Source organism: Athene cunicularia (genome assembly GCF_003259725.1).
Source record: "Athene cunicularia isolate RWA chromosome 17 unlocalized genomic scaffold, athCun1 chr17_part1, whole genome shotgun sequence".
In the NCBI taxonomy this organism is placed as follows: domain Eukaryota; kingdom Metazoa; phylum Chordata; class Aves; order Strigiformes; family Strigidae; genus Athene; species Athene cunicularia.
The window spans coordinates 6343918-6366522 of record NW_020799122.1 but is presented as its reverse complement, the minus strand read 5'-3'; the positions used below and the strand labels follow the sequence as shown (position 1 = coordinate 6366522).

At 43.1% G+C, this 22605-nt stretch overlaps 4 protein-coding genes across 9 annotated transcripts in view; 3 read left to right on the top strand and 1 right to left on the bottom strand.

The window, feature by feature from the left end:
• Positions 1-5597, top strand: part of LRRC8A (leucine rich repeat containing 8 VRAC subunit A) — a 23139-nt gene extending 17542 nt beyond the window's left edge. For both annotated transcript variants that reach the window (XM_026860593.1, XM_026860592.1), the window contains exon 4: positions 36-5597. In XM_026860593.1, coding sequence (XP_026716394.1) covers positions 36-311 — 276 coding nt within the window. In that variant the 3' untranslated portion in view covers positions 312-5597. The remainder of the gene's footprint in view (positions 1-35) is intronic.
• Positions 5598-9106: 3509 nt separating this feature from the next.
• PHYHD1 (phytanoyl-CoA dioxygenase domain containing 1) lies at positions 9107-15927 on the top strand. Of its 3 annotated transcripts, none has more exons than XM_026860197.1 (12): positions 9107-9231; positions 10058-10216; positions 10682-10687; positions 10768-10843; positions 10975-11022; positions 12614-12669; positions 12854-12916; positions 13018-13039; positions 13398-13526; positions 14684-14800; positions 14949-15075; positions 15256-15927. In XM_026860197.1, the coding sequence occupies exons 1-12, from the start codon at positions 9199-9201 to the stop codon at positions 15299-15301; spliced, it is 882 nt and encodes a 293-aa protein (XP_026715998.1). In that variant the 5' UTR covers positions 9107-9198; the 3' UTR covers positions 15302-15927. The 3 variants fall into 3 exon arrangements, with proteins under 3 accessions (XP_026715998.1, XP_026715999.1, XP_026716000.1); XM_026860199.1 differs by lacking the exon at positions 9107-9231 and adding an exon at positions 9250-9700; XM_026860198.1 differs by lacking the exon at positions 10682-10687.
• Positions 15928-17496: 1569 nt separating this feature from the next.
• Positions 17497-22426, bottom strand: DOLK (dolichol kinase). 3 transcript variants are annotated; one of them, XM_026860194.1, is made up of 2 exons: positions 22363-22426; positions 17497-19363 (listed from the first exon to the last, which is right to left on the bottom strand). In XM_026860194.1, exon 2 carries the CDS (start codon positions 19256-19258, stop codon positions 17687-17689), a length of 1572 nt encoding a protein of 523 aa, XP_026715995.1. In that variant the 5' UTR covers positions 19259-19363; positions 22363-22426; the 3' UTR covers positions 17497-17686. The 3 variants fall into 3 exon arrangements, with proteins under 3 accessions (XP_026715995.1, XP_026715996.1, XP_026715997.1); XM_026860195.1 differs by lacking the exon at positions 22363-22426 and adding an exon at positions 21841-21962; XM_026860196.1 differs by lacking the exon at positions 22363-22426 and adding an exon at positions 20327-21003.
• A 40-nt stretch (positions 22427-22466) lies between these two features.
• NUP188 (nucleoporin 188) overlaps positions 22467-22605 on the top strand; it is a 29157-nt gene continuing 29018 nt past the window's right edge. Inside the window, exon 1 of the mRNA XM_026860193.1 lies at positions 22467-22539. Coding sequence (XP_026715994.1) covers positions 22514-22539 — 26 coding nt within the window. The 5' untranslated portion in view covers positions 22467-22513. The remainder of the gene's footprint in view (positions 22540-22605) is intronic.

Below are 22605 nucleotides of genomic sequence, written 5' to 3'. Positions count from 1 at the left end.
TGGTTTTTTTTTTTTTTTTTTTTTTTTTTCCTCAGATTGAGAGTCTCCCACCAGAGCTGTTCCAGTGCAGGAAGCTGAGAACCTTGAACCTGGGAAACAATGTGCTGCAGTCGCTCCCATCCCGGGTTGGAGAGCTGACAAATCTGTCGCAGATAGAGCTACGAGGGAACCGCTTGGAGTGCCTGCCTGTGGAGCTGGGAGAGTGTCCTCTGCTGAAACGCAGTGGGCTTGTGGTAGAGGAGGACCTCTTCAACACACTGCCCTTGGAAGTCAAAGAGCGGCTGTGGAGGGCGGACAAAGAGCAAGCTTGAACCCCTGAAAAAAGGGAAAAGCCTCTGACCAGCAAGGAGACAAAAGGCCATTCCAGTCCCCCTTTCCCCAGATCCTCCCCTTTCTCCTTTCCGATCACAACCAGACTAGCCAAGGAGTCCCTGAACAAACATGACTCTGAATGAGGCTGCTTCCTGCCTCAGATGCAGGATGGGGGAAGCTTGGGATCAGGATGAGGATCCAGACAGCTTAGTTGGCCTCTGAGCAAGGGCCAGTGGGAGTAAGAGGTGTTGCTGTTCTTCTGGACAGGAAGTGGGGTGAGGTGGATGGTACTGGTGAGAAGAAACACCTTTGAATGGAGGAGAAAATGAAATGTGGCGATTGCTGCATTGCTCCAGATGGGGCTTATATGTGTCAGGGACTGAGAGTGTCCAGTGTCCTGCAAGCAAAGATCAAGAGACTAGGAAACTCTTGAACCTGCATCTCTGTGACACCTGGTACTGTTCCCCTCTGACCTGGAGATTCAGTCAGTGAGGCCCCACTCTGGGGTGGGATAGGATACAAACAGCTGATTTTATCTAGATGCTGGCATTAGAATTTGGGGGATAAACTTTTCAGACATCAGCTTGAATGCAGGATCTTTTTTTTAATCAATTGTCTTTCCCCTTTGCACTCCACACCTTCTCCTCTGCCCCTGGAGAAGGAACCAAACCACCCCAACTATCTGTTCTTTAAGATTGCACTATTTTAACAGTTTCAAGTCACTTGTTCTGAGTAGATCACGTAGCATCCTTCTCCAGCCGGTGTGCTGGAGGCACTAACTGACATAATTCCAGAGCTTTAGCCTGTTCTGAAATGGATGGTTATAGTGTGAGTAAGATCTGGATAAAAAGCAGTCAGACTGTCTAATCTACTCACCCAGAAGCACTGAGTTGCTTCAGGATCTGGCTTTTAAAGTTTTTAAGCTACTTTTAAATTCCTGATATTTTGTGATGTATCAAATATGAACATACAACTGGCCAGCGTGTTGGGGTGTCTCCTGGGGTTGTGGTGTTAGTACAGAGGAACACTCAGGTTTCCTCTGCACCTTTTGCTTCCCCCAACCCTTAAGCTGTTAGATGCTTTGCCAGTGTTTTTCATGAGTGCAGTCTATGGAGCTGCTTGATTGTTTTTGGGTTGGTTTTTTTTTTTTCCTGTTGTCCTCTCACTTTAACAGCTGTCAGTTCCTGTTACACCTCTTGATGTAAATAAGAGGCTAATTCTGATTGAAATTGGTGCTGGAAAAGAAACCTGTCCTCCTATTTCTTCCCCCTTTCATTCTGTCAGCGTTAAGGAGTGGTATGAGAATCCTCCGTGGACTGAGTTCCTCTAGATCCCTGGGACAGAGCAGTTTTTATTGAAACAAGTCTGACCTGTTTGGTATTGTTTGACAGAAAAAACCCCAACCTTCTGCACTGGCAGAGGTAGATAACTTGTAATAGCTACTGATAATCATGTCCTTAAGGTGGGGTGGTTAAGGTGTGCCTACAATACACCCTAAGTCTGCTCTTTTTCATCAGAAGGAAGAGGAGGCTCAAGGACCTGCAGGTCCTGGTTGTAATACTCTGCATCAGACATCAGGTTGGCTCCAAAGTGCTGGCATGAGAAGTTTGGAGGCCTCCCATGTGTACAAAAGGGGGAAGCTGCAGCCATCTCCAGAGCAGTTCCTGGCAAGCAGCCAGTGAGTGCCCTGGCTTAGCAAATCGTGGTGATCCCTTGGATGTTGGGGCAATAAGGCACACTGTGGCTTTCTTCATCAGATGTAAGATATGAAAATATATACACTAAACATGCTGAAACCATGAACAATGTTAACTGGGCGCTGGATTTGTTGATGTTCAGATGCTTAAATAAAGCTACATTAAAATCCAGGAGATCTGTTTATAAAACTGCTTTTAAGAAAGATGTAAATTCTGCCTCCCTTAGTCCATTCACTATGAAAAGTTTAAACAGTCCAGGGAATAATGTAATTAAATCTCCCTGGGAGGCAGGGTACTGTAAAAGCTCTTCTTGTTTCTAACAGGGTTAGTGTCTTGAAATTGTGTTAGTTGCGGCCACTGCTGAAAGGACGGGGAAATATTGTTGCTGATGCTGCTTGGATTGTACTTGTTCTATTTGCACAAGCGTTTTGGATCAACAGAGAGGGCAGAAATTGCTAGGTGGGCTTAGTGCTTCTCAGGCTTAGCTACAGTAATACTGTTTTCCAGTCAGTTCCTCGTGCTGGGTGTGGGGATTGTTTGAAGGAAACTTTTTTTTTCCCCCCCTTACTCTGTGCCAAAAGATAGTGCTAGAGAGTAATGGCTACTGAATAGAGACTTGAACTGTTTTGTGTTCAAGGCCACTAGCTAACTGGTTTACAACACATGTATTTTAGACTAGATGGGACTGAAAGAGCAGAGCACCTCGCAGGATCTTCACCTAGCTGACAGGAGCAGAGAGATTTCTTCTGTATGCCTAGATCATTGTAGATGAGTGCTTTGACTCTTGATTCTAGTTGTGGTCTTAGATACACAAACTAACCTTTACACAGCTATGTTAGAAGTTTCTATAAGCAGCTCCTGAAAGTGTGCTGCAGTGCTTCTAGAAGCTTGCAAGTCTCCTGAACTGCCACGTATCTCGGTGCTGAGTCCCTAGGACAAGTGGACAATAGGCTACTCTGCTAGAAATGAGAGACTGTCTCTAACTTCTGAGCAAATAACAGAGCTGTACTCCTGCTGCTTGCTGAGTAGAGACTGCCCTATGCCTGAGGTCTACAAAGCAATTATAAGACAGGCCAGTATTGATCACGCATGAAAACACTAGCTTTTTGCTGCTCTTGCAATATTCCAAGCTCAGTTTTTTAGATCGTGGCTGCTAGGGCTTGAGATAGCTTCCTGTGTGGCAAAATTGGAATGATGAGCAGTCTGATAACTTTTTGTACCAGAAACAGGTGGCACAAAAATACATTGCCACTCTGGAAGAGAGCAATATGTTTTATTTACTCCTGATATGTGCTTCTTGGTCTTCCCTCAAATAGATATACTGATTCCAGAGTATCAGTCTTGTGTGGTGAGATGGAAGAAGCTTTAAAACTTCAAGGATGATAGGGTCTAAACCATGAGGTCCTGAATGTATTTACTGCTCGGGACTCCTGCAGAACTCAACCCACAGCAGAGTGAGTCATCCACTTCCCATACTTGTCTGGATTGCTCAGTCTGAGGGATGAGCTTACATCAACAATCCTTCCTCATTTGCAAGCATTCAATCAGTGTATATTTCCTCCTTTAAGTTTCCATTAAACTGAAGTTCAGGGGTTTTATTTCTGAGACTGATCTGTGCATTCAGAAAAAAAAAAGTTCAATTTAAGCAAACAATCAACAGTCTGGTCAGTGTCTTGTTCTCCTGACAGGCTTTTCAAAGCACTCTAGTAGTAGCAAACCAGATTATTTATTAGCTGCTAAACCATACAATAACTTGAATTAAAACCAACTGTTTCCTTAATAGCACTTCTGAGCTGACTGAGTTCTTGGAGCTCCTGTAGATCACAAGCACACTCATCCTGTTAGGACTGAAGGTTAGTAATTCTACCTTTCCTGCTAAATACCCCAAAAAGTAGTAAGTTGCAACTAATTATTTTGAACCAGCTGAAAGACAAGGAATACCAAGCCTATTAAATGTGCTAAATCTTGCTGTATCTCTGAAACTATGCACTGGAATGTTAGCTGAAGTTGTACTTTGAGATTGTTTTCTGATTTTATGACTTGGTCTGTCGTTAATTCAGCAGCTGGAATTAATTTACTCTGCCAGTCTGGTTAAGTAGCTGTTACAGGTATCTTTCATGATGTGGTGTTCTTTGGTATTAATTGTCACTTCCTGATAATATCCTACCTCATTTTTTATTTTTTCTTATTACCATTTATACACTCCATTTAGCTCACTTCATTTTAATTAAAGTTCTTGGTGTTCATTACCATAAATAGTATTAAGTGGCTTTCTGTTGCTGAACCACAGTGAAATCCTGTTTGGTTGTTTGTTTTTTTTTTCCTCTCTAACAAATTATTCTAGGAATTTTGAGAACAATAACACATCCTTTACAAATGATGTGTATGGAAAAAAACTTCAAATATTATCAATTCAACATCTGTGACATTGTTTCCTTTCCTTACCTTTTTTCTGCTTTGGGAAGGGACTTGCATGGTTTGAGCTCTTGGGATTTTTTTTTTTTTTTAGTCCTCCTTCAGGGGAAGAATAACTTTCTCTTTTTTTCCTCATTAATAGCTGTGCCTTCTCTAGAGATATATTAATGTAACTTCTCCACAGAGGCACTTGTTCCTTCAAGTGTGTTTTTAATAGTCTCTGCCTGAAGCCAGCTGTTCCCTCTGATTCTTTTTCTTTCAACCATGGAGAGATTTCTTAACTCTTGGCGTGACTTCTCACTGACAAACAATATTGTCATACCATAGAGTCATCTACTCTGAAATGTTACCTAAGGTAAGGCTGTGTGAATGCTAACTAGTAAAACTATTGCTTAAACTTCACTTTTGAAAAGGAAATTTTTTTTTTTCCCCCCCTCCGCTGTCTGGCCACACAGTGGATCCTGTAGTTTTACTAAGCATGTGCCAAAACAGAGTTGAGTTTTCTGTCTTACCTGCATTCTAATAGTGCATGAAGCAGAACTGGAACTGGACAAGAGTATTGTTTGACTCAGACTTTTCTCCCTCCATCCCTTCAGCTGCAGTGGTAGGTTAATATTCAACTGCTTTGGAAATACGAAATTCTCCAGAAATCTTACCCCTGAAATCCCTTTTCAAAAGTAGCTGTACGTGAATTGCTGGACCCCAGTAGTAAAGATGAACTTTCTGGAAATTCACACAAAGACTGACTTAATTTAGGATTTCTGGAATTACCCTTCCCTTCCTCCCTCTGTCTCCTTTAAAGGAATTTTATTGAACAATGGGGGAAATGTTTCTATAGGAGATTTAATGAGAAGGGGGCTAATGAGCCTGAGTCATCTTTTACAGCTGACAAATGTGTCCATTTACGACACTACTCATGGCTTAAACATTGTTCACTCCCACTTTGTAAATGCACGAGCAGGGTTGTGGTTTGGCATCTGAGACCTGCAACTTGATGTAACATTTCAGAATCATGACATTCACTTTGTATGTGGGATTGTTTGGGCAGCTGATCAACAGCACCTCCACCTTAAGCACTGAAGGCTGCTATTGTTTTCTCTGAAAGACTTGTAAGACTGGACACTTTAACAGAATAAAAGTTTTAATTTTTAATTTGCATTCTCCTTTTATGTCTGCTTTTTTTAATTCTTCTGTATGCAGAGGCACTTCTGTCTTCTGAAAAGCAAGATCGATGTTAATAATTCCAGCTGTTGTGTAGGATTATTGGGTTTTTTTACTCATCACATGAGTCCTTGTGGATTATGACATTCCTTTATGAATAAGCAAAAAGTAGATGTACAGCAAAAGAGGTCCTGCTCAGCGACAAGCCTGGACTGCTTTACTGATTTCACCATCACTTCAACAAATAGCTGAAAGAGTTTCATTGCCAAATACAGGACTGTTGGGAGTACTGTCTACATAGACCTATAGAAACTCAGTTGGGTTTTCAAAATGCAGATTGTGCTCTTGGTCCCTAGGAAGGGGATAGGGACTGAAGTCAATGGAGAAAACTGCCTGTTGCCGTAGAAACAGTGTCTTCAGTCAACGGCTGGTAACAAAGTGTGTGTTTCCTAGCTGTCTGCCTACCCCACGCACTACTCTTTCAACTGAAAATGCTGGCAGATAGCATCTTTCCTAAGTGAGCACTTTCATGATGTGTTACAAAGACTCAGCCTGTAACTTTCAAAACCAGTTTGAGTTTGTGCAGCTCATTTATTGTATGGAAAGGTATTTCTCTTGTGTTTTGCCTTCCCTGGCTTCCTTTGTCCCAGACTACTTGACTACAGTGACATTGGCCTCACTCCAGTGACAAAATGGGAGCAGGCTGTGAAACAGGTGAAAGGTTGTGGGCTCTGATGCTGCTTATTGGCACTGATGAGTTTTTTTTAATGAAATGCTTAGCAGGACTAAACTAAGAAAGGAGAGGACAAAATGCTCCTTGGCATTTAAGATTCTCTTGTACTGCAGTTCCTTTTGGCAAGGATTTACCAGCTCTTTGAATAGCTGAGCAAAAGGAAAGAATGAAAGGTATCATCAAAGAAAACTGGTGCTTGCTGGATTCCTGCAGGACTAGTACAGTGATGGGGAAAGAATCCAAGGGTAAAGAACTGATCTGTCTTTGGAAAAAGACTGCTAATCCTGATGATTCCAATTTTTCTATGTAACTCACTTAAAACCATAGAGTAAAGATTCAACAGAGGCAGCTGGGAGTATATTGGTTTTATTCTTGAAAAATCCTCTTGCCCTATCACACCCTAAGCTTTTTACCTTGTTGATTTTCAAAGCAAGTAACAATCTTGTTTTTACCTGTTGATGCTAATGAGAATTCTCTTGATGGAAAATTACTGCATCTCTGAGGCTTCTGATAACTTGGAAAGAATGGAATGCCAATACAGGGGAAAACAAAAGTATTCAAGTATCTATGCCATTTTACAAACTAATATACAATTTAAATAGACTTTCTGGTTATTGTTCCTGTGCTCTTTGTTTCTCAATAAATATTCTGTCACTTGTTGCTGATCATATGGAATAACTTGAGGAGAGGTGATAAGAAATCAAGCTGAAATTTTTGCTTGCCCAATAACCCTGGCAGCTCCAACAGCAGCAGTTTTGGTTGGAGTGCTAAGCTCTGGAGAACTGGCAAGCTGGCTTGGCTCCAAATAGTTTCAAGAGAAACTCTTATTGAGGAGGAAATTAGGATAATTGTGCCAGTCAGAAAGGCCTTTGAAACACTTGTGCTTTGTCTGCTGCAGGGTTGTCCATGTTCCAGATGCCACTTGCTCCTGTACCTTTGGTACAGACATGGGATGGGCTTTGGCAGCCTCCAATGGAGTTTACCAGAAGTGCAGTTTTCTCGTGGAGTTGGCAAGAGAAAATGTTCTTTAATAGTCTGCAAAAGAGCTCTCCGAGGGGGAGGCAGGAGAGGAAAAAGGGGGTAATTTCCCAGTTTTGTCCTTTCTGCCTTCCTTATTTAAACTTACTGGAAGGTATTTACAAAGATGACATCCTTCTCTTTGACCTTTTTTTGGGGGCATTATGTGGTGGGGGTGGTTTTCCTCTTGCAGAAAAAGTTTTCTAAGCCTCAAAATAGGAGGATGCCTGGAGCAACAAAGAACTGGAGGGATCCTAAGAACAGATGCTGATGATTGATGCTGTAACCAAGATGCCTCTCCTAGTTTATGCAGTCAGTTATTCTCTGGTACTTGCTGTGTTGTGTGCTGCGATCTGCTGGTTATATTGCTCAAAACAATCCACACAACAGGAAAACTGCGGTTTACTGTCATGCATATGAACTGAAACAGCTTCTGAAGTCATCATGTGTGCGTAAGGTGGGGAGTGGAGAAGATGACGTACTAAATTGCTGGTAAAAAAAGACTGGGAATGAGAAGTACACGACATGACAGCTGATGGAGGTAACGCAGAGCCCGGAGGAGTGGCACAGGAGTGTGTACCAGTGTGTATGAATTTAGCTTTTTAAGCTACTGAATTCGTATCCAATTCTGTGCAGGGAACAGTTTGAAAAGAAACTGTAAATGCTCACAAAGAGAGGTTTTCCAGTGAAAACACTGAATTTCCTTTTTAATAAAAAAAGATGAGAGATTTTTCTTTAGAGTGGGTTCCCTTACAGACTAGCAGACATTCCTCCCCCCCATCTCTTAAGATGGATTTTCAGTTGCTAGCAAATATATTTGGAAGTGACCACCGTCCCATGAGCACTTTGCACTCCTTCATTCTGCTGAGTTTTCTTTTGGCTAGGTGAGTGATGCATAAAACCGCCCCCACGATGTTACTTCGTGAAGTCTGGCTGAAAGGATCTTTTCAGTGTTTTCTGCAAGAGCCAAACACTTCTCTGGAGAGAAAAATCTGCCCCTGGGATTCCAGTGCAGTGGGAAGGATGTGTTGGTGGGGAGCGCCACCGCTGGGCTAGCGTCTGTTCTTCACTCTCTTCTGCCTTTTAGATCTACTTTTTGCATTTCTCCCTCTGGTTTGAACTGTGGCTTTGGGTTTATCTATTTACATGCACGTTTGGAGCTGCAGGAGAGTGAACGGAGCAAGTGAAGCTGTACATCGCCAAAGAGCAGCTGTGATTGAAAATAACAGCTCTATGAATTTTCCCAAATCCTTAGTGAAAGCTTTTTAGCTTTAACACCCTTTAGTCTGACATTTGTCATCTCATGGGTTGCTGGAGCCCCTTTCAGGTGCTGAAGCACCGGCAGGGCTCGCTGACAGCGTAAAGGGCTCTGTAGGAGCATGAATTGCCACTTTAAATTTGTTTCAAAGCTGTTAGATCTTTTCATCCTCATTGAATTTTATTTTACCTTCCTTATCTTATTTTCCCACTGTTTACCATTTTAACTGCTCTGGGGTTTTTTGTTTTGGTTGTTTTGTTTGGGTTTTTTTTAATCTGGGTTATTAATTAAAGCAGTGATTTCTCCTTTGATTTAAGAAGTGAATCAATTTTGTGTTCACACCCGAGCAGAACGTTTTTGTGTGCTTTGTTAACACCAAGAGCCAAAGCAGAACTTTGCAGCCCTGAGTGTCCCTGCCAGGAACAAATGGCCAGAGTTGGGGACAATTCCTCGTGAGGCAGCTCTGCTGGCTGCGCAACAGTTCGCTTGCCCAGCACTACTTGTTATCACGGTGCTCAGGATCACGTGAAGAGGCGGGGAGTCAGCCCTGCAGAGCCTGGGTGGCTTCTGGTGCTGCTGGTGGGATCCTGGGAGCCTCTGCCCCGATGGCGTTTGTAACCCAGCATCAGATCCGAAAGGTAAGGAACTGCCCTCTGGGGAAGGAGCCTGTCTGTAGCGCAGCTGGTAACGCTGCTTGTGAGATATGGTCACTACTAGTTAACCTGTAGTCACCTCTGGTGAAGATCTGCTTTACAAACACTATATTCTTCTCAGCTTCTTGCATTACATTCATTTTGTGTGTGTGTGAGGACCCCGTTGTGGCTACGAAGTCTTCCATCGGGCAACTTGCTCTGTAGAGCTCTTGGAGGAATTTCTCTCGTGCCCTTCTGTCTCCGCTGCTCAGGTCTCATCCGTGAACTCGAAATCTGCCTGTCGAAGGATAATCTCCAGGGTATTCTATATAAAGAAACAGTAGTGCCAACAGAGTTCACTTCATTTTGTAAGGGATTGTGTAGTTATCTGTGAGACATCACCCAGGAGTTTTTCCCTTAGAGAAAACAACCCTTTTCGTCTTGTAAAGGAATCTCATTCTTATTCGGTGTGCAGGTATGACTGCTCTGTTCATGTTAGCAGGGTTTGTAACTTAATAGTTGCTGGTTGTGTATCTTAGGTAAGATATCCTTAAACCACAGAGGCTTTAGCGATGATATCTTTGCTTTGTGGACCGAGAGGTTGAGGTATGTCATAACTGAATGAAATCTGAGCCTGTTAACAAACTATCTTTTTAGAGTATAAACCCTTCCTGAAATTAAGAATTATGAGCATGTTGTCCAGCTGCAGAGCTGAAGCTGGGGTGCCTCTCACACTGAGCTGAGGCACAGCAAAGGGTCAGAACTGTTTTCTCTTGCTTTGTGCTGCTCCCCCGAGGACTTTGGAGGAGAGCAGTCACCCTGTCTCTTCCAGTTCCGCGAGGATGGTTTCCTTGTCCTAGAACACTTTTTCACTGCAGAGGAGTGTGACAGCATGAGGAATCAGATTCAGAAAATCGTAGCGGAGATGGAAGTGCCACCGCACTGTCGCACCGAGTTCTCCACCAAGGAAGATGAGCAGCTCCAGGCGCAGGTACTGAGAGGCGCAAGGCTGTCCCCATCGGGGTGCTGGAAGGGGAAAGGGAAAACGCAAATTGCTGTTCAGGATTCACTCTGGGGGAACGTGACTCGTTCTCCTAACTGAACATTAATGCCGGGAGCGGGATTTGCTCTCCAGCTTTCTACAAATGCTTGGTGGTGGTCTTTTCAGAGGGTGAAGGAGGAGAAGCCACGTGTGGCTCTGCTGTGCTTTCAGCCCCCACAGCTGTTGCCCTGGTAGCCACAAACAGCTCTCACAGGTCACTTTGTACTTTTCCTGCAGACAGAAAATAGGTTATTTTCCAGGCAGCCAGCAAACTAAAAGCAAGGGTAGCCTCCATGTGAGAGGTTCTTGTAAAGTCCTAATCAATGCCAAGACACTTAGCCCTATGGAAAGCCTATTTATGAGCGATTTCTATTGACTCTGTTCTGTTTATGCTGCGGCTTGATGGGGAAAAAGATGCAGGTGAGTGTTAACACTTTGATTGAAAGTTCATTTATGTTTTTACAAGGATACTGTCTTTACTGGGCTCTTACTCCTGGCAGGGTAGCTCGGATTATTTCCTAACCAGTGGAGACAAGATTAGATTCTTCTTTGAGAAAGGTGTTTTGGATGAGAAAGGTAAGTCCTGGCCTGAGTTAGCCACAGGGAGGGGACAGGAGAAGGCTGAGTGAGGGGTCAGGGGCCAGTTTCCAGCTCTAGGGGCAATTCCTGCTTTGCAAACAATGTTAAATTCTGGTTTTGTTTCATAGGTAACTTCCTAATTCCAAAGGAGAAATCAGTCAGCAAGATTGGCCACGGTATGTTTAAAGGGAGGGGTTTTGAGAGTCATGCAAAAAAGGGATGTGGTTTTCAGGCATGAAGATTTCTCCAGACTTGCTATAAATAACCTTGGCCATTTGACTTGAAACCTTTCTGAGCAGAGAAGCAACTTCCCTCTTCTATTGCTTCTCTGTGCCTCTTGGGGACAACTGCATCAAATATTGCAAACCTCACCCCCTCTTGCCATTGTGGCCACACAACCCCTGCCTTTACAACCCTGGGCTGTTTTACTCTTGGCTGCTGCATTAAATTCTTCAACTGGATTTCTACATGTCAGTTTGCTTTTCCCCATGTGTCTCTCACTTGTGCTGCCCCTCACTCTGCTGTCAAAGGACTTAAAAATCTTCCATTATGATCCTTTTCAAAAAAAACCCTTCTAGGAGGCTTCAGATATGCATAGCGCCGAGTCACTGATACGTGAAAGTTTGGACTTCAGCCCTTGTCTCTTTTATGTAAGAGATTGCTCTGATTTACTGCCTAAGACTGGGCACATTCAGTACAGCTCAAGCTGTGCCTGTGCCCTGTGCAGTGGTGGGTTGCCAACACAGAAGCTGTCCGCCCTCCTTTGGTGTCACCAGCACCTTTTCTGTACCCTTACTGGTTTCAGTTTGACCTATTTCCTCTCTTTCAGCTACCAAACTTGTGTTTTGATCCCTTTTGTTTTCAAACAATACATGGAAAAGGAGAGCAGGGTTCACTCTGTCTCCAAACACATGAACTTTGTTCAGATTGAACTTCACTAACTTGGAAATTCAGTATTGAGAGTTCTGGGTTCTCTGGTTTTCTCAGAACCACTTTCACCCTCCCAGTCCCCCTGTCATTCTGTTATACTTCACCTTTTTTTCCAAGGGAAGTGAAAACGACTTTAAGTGCCTGCTGACTCAGCAGCTTAACAATTCAAAGGGCTTCTTTAGACTTTTTTTGTAATTACTCCTTTCGGTCGAGTCTTGCCTCATCCCTTGCTCAGGAGCAGCCCCTGCTGGACCCAGTCGTGTGTCCTCGTGGCAGCTTCGATGGCGATGAGATGGAGGCACGATTCCAAGTCTTTGCTCTATGGTTTTGTGAGAGCTGGGCTGTAGCGAGTGTCTGCATGCAACCAGCTCTGACCTCTGGGCTGTGGTTCTCTGCAAAGGGCACCAAAAAGAAGCCCTAGCTCATTTTTGCAGTGATTACTTTTTCTGGTAGGTCTCTAGAACTGTGGTGTTAAAGGATGAATTCACCTCTGTGCCTTAGGGTCATGTATTGTGGTGGTTCTGTTAGAGTTTGCATGAGACAATCACATAATACTCAATTTTTGTTCACTCTGTTGTATGCTATTTTTTTATACAGTTGCAGTTTGTGGCCAGTGAGTGATTATATTTTTGGTCTCTAAAGAAGATTGTACAAATCTACAAGTGTTGTATCACCTTAGGCATGCTAAGCCATGTATATCCACTCTTGGGAGGGATGAAAGTTTTTCTGGCTGCAATTTATCTTGCTTGGCTGTTGTCTCTGCAGTTTATCACTGAGAGGTGCCAAGTTCTCTTCTGTTAGTGAAGTCTTCAGTCAGAGCCTCTTCTTTCCCCTTAGCTTTACATGCTTGTGATCCTGTCTTCAAGCAAATCACCCACTCCTCCAAGGTGCAGGTGAGCTGTTACTGATTCCTAGAATAGTCTGAGGAAAAAAACATCTCCTTGTGGAGCACAGTTAATTTTCTAGACTCCCAAGGGTAGTAATTTTGTCTGTAAAAGGAAATTTAAATATCTTCAAAGAATAATGCTTTATAGTGTGCAGAACAACAAACATAAATCTTGGAAAGTTTTCTTGCAGGAATTGGGAAGAAAACTAGGCCTTGAGAGACCAGTAGTTGTGCAAAGCATGTATATCTTCAAGGTACAGTAATTCAAGTTGTATTGTCACTCAGGAAATAAGACCCTGTTACGTGGGTAGCTGTGAAGCACTTTTTTCCACACATCAACTTTCTTTCCTTGCAGCAACCTGGCATTGGTGGTGAAGGTGAGATTCGTGTTATCTCTTTATCACTGTACATAATACTCATTTAGAAAAGGAGTATTACCAGGAAAAAGGCTCAGAATCAGACTTAAGCCTGTGAGTTTTGTGGCCCAAACCTTAAAATTATAAAAAAGCATCCATATTTTCCAGAAATGTTTCTATATCCCATGCAACTTGAACAAAGAGCTACTTTTTACATTTTGCAATAGGCTGAAAGGTGGCATTTTTATGTAAGATTTAATCTGTACAACAGATAGGTGGGCAGAGTAGGTCAGATCAACTCGGGGGAACAAACCTGCTGTTCTGGGGGTACTGAATTCCTCAGGCATCAGAAGTCCCTAACGACTGTATCTCATGGCAGTGACGCCGCACCAGGATGCCACCTTCCTGCACACAGAGCCTCTGGGCAGAGTCCTGGGGTTCTGGATTGCCCTGGAGGATGCCACGCAGGAGAACGGCTGCTTGTGGTTCATTCCTGGCTCTCACACCAGTAAGTCGCTGGTAGCTTGGTGTGTGCTCTGAAACTCTTTCTCGTCTTGGTTAGGGGTGGAGGGTAACAGGGCTGTGTTCTGTTCTCTGCATCTCGCAGTGCCTGCAGAAACACACTACTCCTGCTTGTTGAAAGGGTGACTTTATTTACTACAAGGGTCTCCCCCTGTGCTGTTGTCAAATCTACAACTACATTTTTCAGCAGGTTATTGACTGTTTCATTTTGCTCTTGGCTACCAGTCCATCGCATGATCCCAATACGTTTTAATAAAAAATAGGTAGTATACATGACTGACACTGTGTCTAGTTTTGAGTTGATATCTAGCCTAGAAAAAAAGAATCCAGGGTACTGGGGCAAGGAAGTCCAGTCCTCCTGAATTTTTATTTACTTCAGAGCCTGTTAAGGGGAGGTCCGTTAACTGATCCTGAATCTTTCCTTTTCACACACACACACACACACACATACACTCTGTCAACAAGGAAAGCCTCCAAGCCTATGCAAGGATCGCTTGGACACCATCCAAGCCACTGGAGAACTGTCAGTGTCCCAGGGAAACGCACAGACAAAGCCAGATGAGTGCAGACTCATGAGATGGTTGTTGTGACCGATTGTAGTTGCTCTGTGTGTGTAACCACTACTGCATTACCAGCAGAGTTTTCTGTTTCTCACTACCTCTAGGGCACACTAATCAGCTTTAAACTGTTGCTCCCCTAAGCATTTGTTCAGTGATGTGTAATCATAGTGCTCTTGAGGTTTGAAGGCACTCATCCCTCATGAATTCTGGAGCCAGCTGCACTCCAATTGTAATTTATGCTCTTATGGAAAAGAGAAATGGACCAAAGGTTGGCTTTGCGTAAGTGTATGACTATTTGCCTTCCTAAAGGGCTAGGTTGCAATGCACAGAAAGGCAAAGGCAAACAAAAAGCGGTTATCTGTTTCTGCCACAGCTGGAAAATCCTAAATATTTGCTTATCATAGAAAGCTACCCAAATTACTAAGGAAAAAATTAAATATAATAATAAAGTTCCTATCATTGCCAAGAGAAATCACAGACATTGTTCCTCTGCAGTGCAGAACGTAGCTAGATGTTTGTTTTGTGTGTGTGTGTGTGTGTGTGTGTGTGTGTGTGTGTGTGTGTATGTTCTGTGCATTTGCAGGTGGAATTACCCGGAGAATGGTCCGTACACCTTCAGGTTCCTCAACATGTGTAGAGTTTGTAGGGTCAGAGCCATGCTACGACGACAGCCAGTTCATACCTCTGCCTATAAGTAAAGGTAAAAACAACCCCCAAACAAGTCTGCTTTACAGCTCAAGGAGGAAAAAAAGAGTGCTAAAATAGTATTTTAACTTTCAACTTCCCTTATATTTTAAATCTAGCACTCACAATTTGAACAAAGCGATACGAATGTTTCTCTCAAACAGGTGGACTCATTCTCATCCACGGGGAAGTCGTCCATAAGAGTGAGCTGAACAGCTCGGAGTCTTCTCGCCATGTGTTCACCTTCCACGTGATGGAAGCCAAAGACACCAGCTGGAGCAAAGAGAACTGGTAAGGTTGCCATCCTAACAAGCAGCTAAGGAAACTAGAGCCTTCTCATTGTAGCAGCCAGGACAAACTCTTATTGGTGGTCCTGCCTGTCACCCAGCTTCTGATGGTAGGATTGATGTCACACTGGCGGAGCTGGAATAGCCTCTGAAGTTTTGTTTTTACCTCTTCCTTACTCCCTAGGCTCCAGCCAACTCCTGAACTGCCTTTTCCATCGCTCTACACTTGAAGCTAATGGTTGGCTTCTGGAGTGAATAGTTGATCGATATTCCTTTCTGATCGTTTGTTCGTGCTCCCTTTAAATACAACTTTCACTGGATCAGCTCTCAAGATTAATTTATCCTCTTCTCAGGACAAGGACCCCTGACACAGCCTACATTAGACAGGCATGAGCCTTATTGGTATCAGAATAGTCACCCAGTCCTTTTGATAAGGAAACTTCTTTGGTTTTGATAATAGACCATTAAAGACCATTTCACCTTGACTGGGACCAGTTAAGTAGTATTTCTTCTTGCAGATACTCAGTGATTTCTTGTGTTTAAATCAAGAGCTTGTCCCGTGCATTACTTGGCTGTGTCAATCCCAGCAAAGCAGGTGAATGTGTCATGTGAATATGTCTGACTTTTATTCTTAGGTGTCTCTCCTATTGTTTGAATAACAATGATTAAACATAAACCTATTGAGGGCAAAATGAAGCAGGAAGTCTAATTTTGTAATCAATCTTCTAAGTATTCTAGCAAACTGTGGCGGAGTGTTTGATCTCTGGGTGCGTTGATTAAAAATATTACAGTTCTTAGAGTCATGCTGAAATTATGGAAACAACCCCAACCAAACTCCTATCACTTAAATAAAAAACCCCTCTCCTTTTCATCTCTCTCATCTTTTTTAACTCCAGTACTATTTTATTATGTTAATGGTTAAGGCTGTGGCTCATGATGGAAGCAGCTAAAGCTTTTTCTGTATCTTTCCATTAGAAGAGTTAATTTAAATAGTACGTTTCTGCTGAGCAGTGATGGTTTGTCCTCTGAGTATATGCACTACCACCTGCGATGTACAAAAACATCAAGTGCATAAATAAAAGCAAGAAGCTGGATTGGACTTGCAGGATTTCCTGAAGGAAACTCGGTCTAGCGCAATTACCGAGTTTGGTTTCTTACAGAGAGTATCCGATAACTTATTGTGTTGTTAACCAAAACCAACTCTGGACAATTTAGACATCCTGAGGAAAAGCAGTATCAAATCTCAGGGGGGGATAAATTGGGCAATGCTCTCTTGGCTGAGTCCTGGCTTGTTGCAGGGACAAACACAGTATTAGATTCTGGGGCTAATCTCGCTGTCTTGCTCTGCTGCCCCAGAGCTCTAGTTTCACTCCACCCTGGTATTACTGCCACTCCTCAAACACAGTCTCGGGACTAGGACTGCAGGATGGTTTTGTGTAAGGTATCTTGGACTTCCACAAAACTGCTCCCAAAAGTAAGTGTCAGAAGTTAACGTCATCCTTCAAACAAGAATTGTGGAATGCAAGTCTGCTTGGACACTTCTCAGGGAAGGGAAGGGGCAGGGAGGACACAGCTAATCCCTTTTGTTCTAATGGACCCTTGGCAAACTGATGAGATTGTCAATACAGGAGTTTTTAATACATAAAAATGAAGTGGGTTTTTTGGCCACAAAATGGTAGTTATAGTTTGAATTAAAGGGATAGAATTAAATTGCTTGACTCAATTTGCTGATAGAAGCATTTTAATAAATTATTTGATTAAACATCTAGCTGAAAAATGTGAAAAGTAGAAAATTGTAATAGTATTAGAAAAGTTTGACTTTAACAGATTTTTCTGCTTTCAGGATTAATGTATAATTAGTTTAATCTGTGACTGTTTAGCTTTTCCCCCTATATTGAATATTATTCCAATTAGAATATTACTCCAATTTAGAGTTTAAAAGGGCTGAAACTGCAACCTTCTTGTTAGTACTGTCTGGAATAACCAGTCTGGTACATCCTCAAATCTCACCCTTCTAGCTTGGATAAACTCAGCTGTTAGAGCTGTGGAGTCTGAAGCCGTGTTTGGCCACTGCAGGGCATTAGATGGCTCCAGCTGATGGTGACTGGATTTGTTTGGACAGTTGCACTCACATCCTCACAAAACACAGTTTAAATGGTGCTTATGCAGAAATGAGGTGTCCACATGCTCAGTAACACAAGATGGCAGGACTCAGTACAGCAGAACAAGTTTTGGCTCTGATACAACAGAGAGGCGGCAACATCTGAGAGGTTTGCTTATTTTTTTTTTCCCCTCTAATTGACTTACCTCTTCTATTTCCTTTGCTTCCAAGTACCTAGCAGAAACTTAAATTGGATTATTAAACACAAATGCTATTTCTATCAGTCATGTTTGTGTTCCTGTGAGAACATAAACCAACTCATGATGTTTTAAACAGGGAAAAACAAGACCAAACCAAACCCTTTATTTTAAATGGCTCTTTCATTTATGTTTTTAACAATTTTATCTGCTGTACCAAAAGCAGTGTTTAGATTGGCTTTGATCTCTCGTTACAGTCCATCAGCTTTTACCATTTTTCTCTAGAAAGGGAGAAACCTCTGTTCCTGGAAGTAGTGCTATGCCATAAACATTATGTGGAGGTAGAGAGGCAACAGCAGATTATCAATTTGGGTAGTGTAAGCTTCCAAAAGAGAAACTAAGCTCACAGATGCCAGAATCCAAGCATAGCTGGAGTTCAGATTCACACTGCTGTCAAAGATCAGAATAAGAGCCACAGCAATGATCTGAGCAAAAATAGCTGTCATTGTCCCTTCGAAGGTCTTCTTTGTTCCCGGCCATTTGATTTCCCCCATTGTACTCCCAAAAACAGAGGCAATGGTGTCTCCTACCCCTACTGCCAGTACCCCAGAGTAGGGCACCAGTGCTCCTGCCCCAGACAAGGTACCTTTAGGAGCACAAGATCTGGGGAATAACCACACTGGGAGGGACATGCCAAGGAGGAGATAAATATGAGTCAGGATTAGAGGTCCACTGTCTCTTTCATCCAAGAAGAGAGACAGCAAATACCTAAGGGTTTGGCCAAATGGTTTGATCCTGAAGTACCGAACATACTCTAAAAAGATAAACACTGCCAGACACAGTACTGCAGCAACGTAGAGGAGCTGGCGGTCATAAATTAGTCCAGGAACATAAGTGGCTACAACAATGAAATGGAAATATTTCCTGGTTATAGTTGAGGCCTGGTGTTTTTTAGATTCAGATGATCTCTTAGCATTCTGGTAGAAAACTATGCCACATGCTGAAGCAGCCAAAAAGGTCCAATATACAAGAAGGTAAATTCTTGTCTGTGTCTGAAAGAGAAACTGGAGTAGCCAGAACAAAGGGTTCTTCTGGATCAGTCTGTACAGCCAAGGCATGATGACCCCTAAGCCTAGCACTGCTGTCATCATGTGGAAAAACATGGAGGAGATCCACGTACCCGAATCCATGAAAATGAAGAGCACAGTGAAAAAAAGCCCAAGAAGAACAACTCCAACAACTGCCACCAGAAGGAAGAAGTCTATGGGATCACCTCTGCCCTCGATTACGTTCAGTGAGCGTTTAATGAGCTGATTGAGAACAAAACTTACACCTCCGAGAACTAGCAATGCTTCTCCAGGAGTAAAACATCGAGGCAACAAGTACAGCAAGATCATACTGAGGTAGACAAAAATTAGCAGCACTTCTAGGACCTCTATCACTTCTGAAACAGTCAAAGAGTGCTTCATAGTATAGATAATTATACTGCCAGCCACACCAGTAAGTATGCAAGTGTTGGTTGGCACAGGTTTTGTGACACCAACTGCTATCACAGACAGAAAGAGAGCAACCAGCATGCCAGTGGAAGCTACAACTATGCCAAAACGTTCAAAGTACACAATGCCAGCGGACTTGCACCTCTCCTTCATCACTATCCCCAACAAGGGGATGACCATGCTCGCTGGCAGGAGGCCGCTGTTCGCTGCTGTACGGAACTGGAATACGGCCCCACCCAGCTGAAGCAGCCGGTCCCATTTGAATTGGACATAAAAAGCCTGGACGGCGAGAGCGACAGCGCACCAGGAATACCGGTCCCACACCACTGCGTGCACGAGGAGAACGATGATGAACACGATCAGGGATTCTGCCAGCACTGGCTTGTTTAACATGATTCCAGTCCGACGTGGCTCAAGCTTTCAAAACCTGTCACAGGAGTCGCGATGCGCTCAGTAGTTGTCCATTAGGAAGAATTCCCTCTCATGCTACTGCAATTGCTATTAAAAAGAAAAAAAACAGCCAAACAATTGAAGCAACAACTACCAGAAAATCTGAAGCTTTCACACAGCTGTTTTTTTTCTTAAGCTTAATTTAAACTGATAGTTATGTGCTAATTGTTAATGACAACATACAGGTGAATAAAAAAAATAAAACCAATGAGGTAACAGATCAGCCCAAACTGTTATTCCCCTCCAAGAATTACAGAAGTCAGCCTGCAGTGACAGAAATGAACCACTGGATACTGGGGGTATTCAGATACGGTTTTAAATATTTCTGTTGCACTGTCTTTGAATTGAAATGTGAAGCAAACAATCCATAAATATTCCTTGAACACTTCATTGTGATGGTGTGAGTTTGAAATAGTTAATTTAAAAGTTTAATGGTAATTTTAGAACCTAATTTGGTATGCAGCTTTCACTGTATTTTTACAGAATCTTCCTCCTTTTATTAATATTTCTCTTCCCACTGCTATGCAAAACCCCGTCCAATACTCTCTCCCCTTCTGTTACTGGTGTTATGATTGAATACTTCTGCTACTGCAGCAGGTATTTTATAATGCTACATAGTATTTACAGGAGAAGTAGAAAAGAAAACATCACAGTCATTAAAAAAAAATAAAATTGTCAAATGGCATACTTTATGTAATTTTGATCTATTACCAGAACTGTCAAGATAAGCTAAGTTGGAGTCCTGAGCACAGAAAATGAAATGAACAGACTTCGTCTTGCCTGTAGCTATGACAGGATGTTCATCACACCCTGAGTATTAAGCTGCTTAAGTTGTTTTGCTTCTACAGCACTGCTGGGTTATATTTGTTACAAAGATATCTCTTCTGACATATGCTTCTAGTCCATCTTGACATATTGGTAATACTCTGTTTAGGATGTGTTGTAGCCATATGATTTAACTATTATACAGCTTCATATGTGAGTAAATGAGTCTGATTTATTTTTCCTTACTTTTAAAGAAAGGTAATGGCTTCGCTTCTCTTTAACCCATGGCACAGCTGCTTCTCGCTGTTGGCTATCTTGATTCCCATTTTCCAGGTAAGAACCCTGCACTCCTATTTTACACAGACTCTACATCTGTATAAATAAGTGAAATATTTTAATGTTAACAAATATTGGCAAGTCTTATCCCCAAAATGCATCATAAGTGATTTGTTTAACCTCTGGTATGCACTATTTCCCTCAAATTCTTCAAGAGTAAGTAAACCTTGTAAGATATTCTTGATCGTAATCCAAACCTGTCATTGTTTTCTATATCCCCTTGTCTTACTAACACTTACTGCATTTATAGCACTTTACCTACTCTGAATCAAGGCTTGCAGCCAATGACAGCTGCATTGCAAACTAAGCTGTCCTTAAACTTTTGGACTATAAAATGAATAGTTGAGATAATCAGCAATACACACAATGACTCTGTAAGTTAAATCATATCTTATCTTCTTCAATGTATTATGGGCATTTGAAACATAGTGTAATTCTCACCAATGTTTATTGCTTTCTGGCAACCTTCAATTCTCCTTATCCATAATGTGATATTATGCCTTAGCCATACCTACGTATGCCATTATACTGGCATCTCTTTGGGGTTCCTTTAAGGTATGTTTCTGTATTTCTGTTAACAACAGAACAGCTGATCCAGTTGCCTGTGTCCCTGATGGATAAGGTAGCTTGAACTGAACCTTTGGATTGCTTCATCCTCTCTGGCCCACTCCTAAGCTGACAGCAATAAACTCTTATCAAATTCTGCTTCCTAGTCTCATTATTAATATCTAATTAGCCCTCTCATGGAAGCCTAGACATTTATTTAAAGTTCTGGTTTGGATTTTCATCCAGTGTTGAATAGTGTCACCAGATTATACAGCTGATCAAGATCTTAGTAGTAATATTACTGGGTAATTATTAAGGTTTGTACCATTAAACTCCTTTATACTGTGGGTCTGGAGCATTTAGTTATTTATGACTTTGTACTGAAAACTCTAATTATTAATAGATTGTTTATTGGCATCCTTATCCATATAGCCTGAAATACTTGATTGCCAAATAAGTTCATTACATTTACTGTTCCTATACAGCTGGATTGGGCCAAGTGTAACCTTTTTGCCATCACACTTAATTCTTCTATTCTGTTTAAAAATTAATCATATAGTCAGTAAAACAGAACTGGCATGGGCAATGTCTACCTCAATAATTGGTTTGGGGTCCCACTCATTGTTTCTGAGGGCAGAAGTGGAAGTTTAAAGCTTATTTGGGAAGAGGCAGGGTAAATACGACAGGCTAGTCAAAGACTGAAAAAGGCCTCCCACTCAGTCTGGCAACTTTAAGGTTGCAACCCAGCTCTTGCATCAGTAATGACACATGACAGCTTCCCCCAGCAGGCAGCCTGCCAACTGGGCTATAAAACAAGAATTTCACCCTATGAAACACTGGTGTCTTACTGTAATGCAGCAGCTTTGAAAGCCACTGACCTGTGAATTTGCAACACGATGTATTTCACTGCTGAATTATTTACTTGTGCCTGCTGCCATTCTCTCCTCTACCCTTTTGAGGTAAGGCGAAGCTCTTTTAACACTCCCGCTCTCTCACATCAAACGGGACTCATCGCCCCCACTTTCAAGCCGGACTAAGCGTCTTCTGCCCGTTTCGCGATCTGCATCCCAGCAGCTCTGGGTGGGGAAGCTTTCCCCCTGACGTGCTCCCAGACGCCCGGTAGCCCTCGCCTCGCTGCAGCACCTGCCTCCTCCCTCTCTTCCCTGTGTCCACCGCAGCGCTGCGGGCTCCCGTTGCCCTGTCCTTCCTCGCCGCCCTCCACCTCCTCTCCCCCTCAGCCGCGGCACCCCGCAACCCAGCCTTCGCTACCGGGAAGCTGAGGCGAACGGGCCGCAACAAGCGCCCTGAAGGCGTCGGAGCCGCTGCCCGGGTGAGCGCCGGGTCCCGCCGAGGACCAGTGGCCTTTCCCCCCGCAGCCCGGGAGCCAAGCGCGCACCCACCTCACAGGACGCCGCCATCTTGGCACTGCCGCCTGTCACATGACCCGACCGGCGGGTGAGGCCCGGAGGCGGAGTGGCGGCCCGACCACGTGACGGCGGGGAGGGGGGGAACACGGCGCCGCGCGGCGAGTCACGTGAGAGGGAAGCAAAGATGGCGGCGGGCAGGCAGTGTGCGAGGTGCGGGGAAACGGCGGCGGCGGCGCCGGGGCGGGGGGAAGGCCAGGGCGGCCCCGTCCCTTGCTG

What these genes read in the sequence shown, in the direction of transcription:
- PHYHD1 (XM_026860197.1), top strand. Translation starts at nt 9,199, where the DNA reads ATGGCGTTTGTAACCCAGCATCAGATCCGAAAG. An exon ending in AGTCAGCAAGATTGGCCACG is followed by an intron (nt 11,023 to 12,613) that starts GTATGTTTAAAG and finishes CTTTCCCCTTAG; the next exon opens with CTTTACATGCTTGTGATCCT. An exon ending in CCCACTCCTCCAAGGTGCAG is followed by an intron (nt 12,670 to 12,853) that starts GTGAGCTGTTAC and finishes GTTTTCTTGCAG; the next exon opens with GAATTGGGAAGAAAACTAGG.
- DOLK (XM_026860194.1), bottom strand. Translation starts at nt 19,258, where the DNA reads ATGTTAAACAAGCCAGTGCTGGCAGAATCCCTGATCGTGTTCATCATC.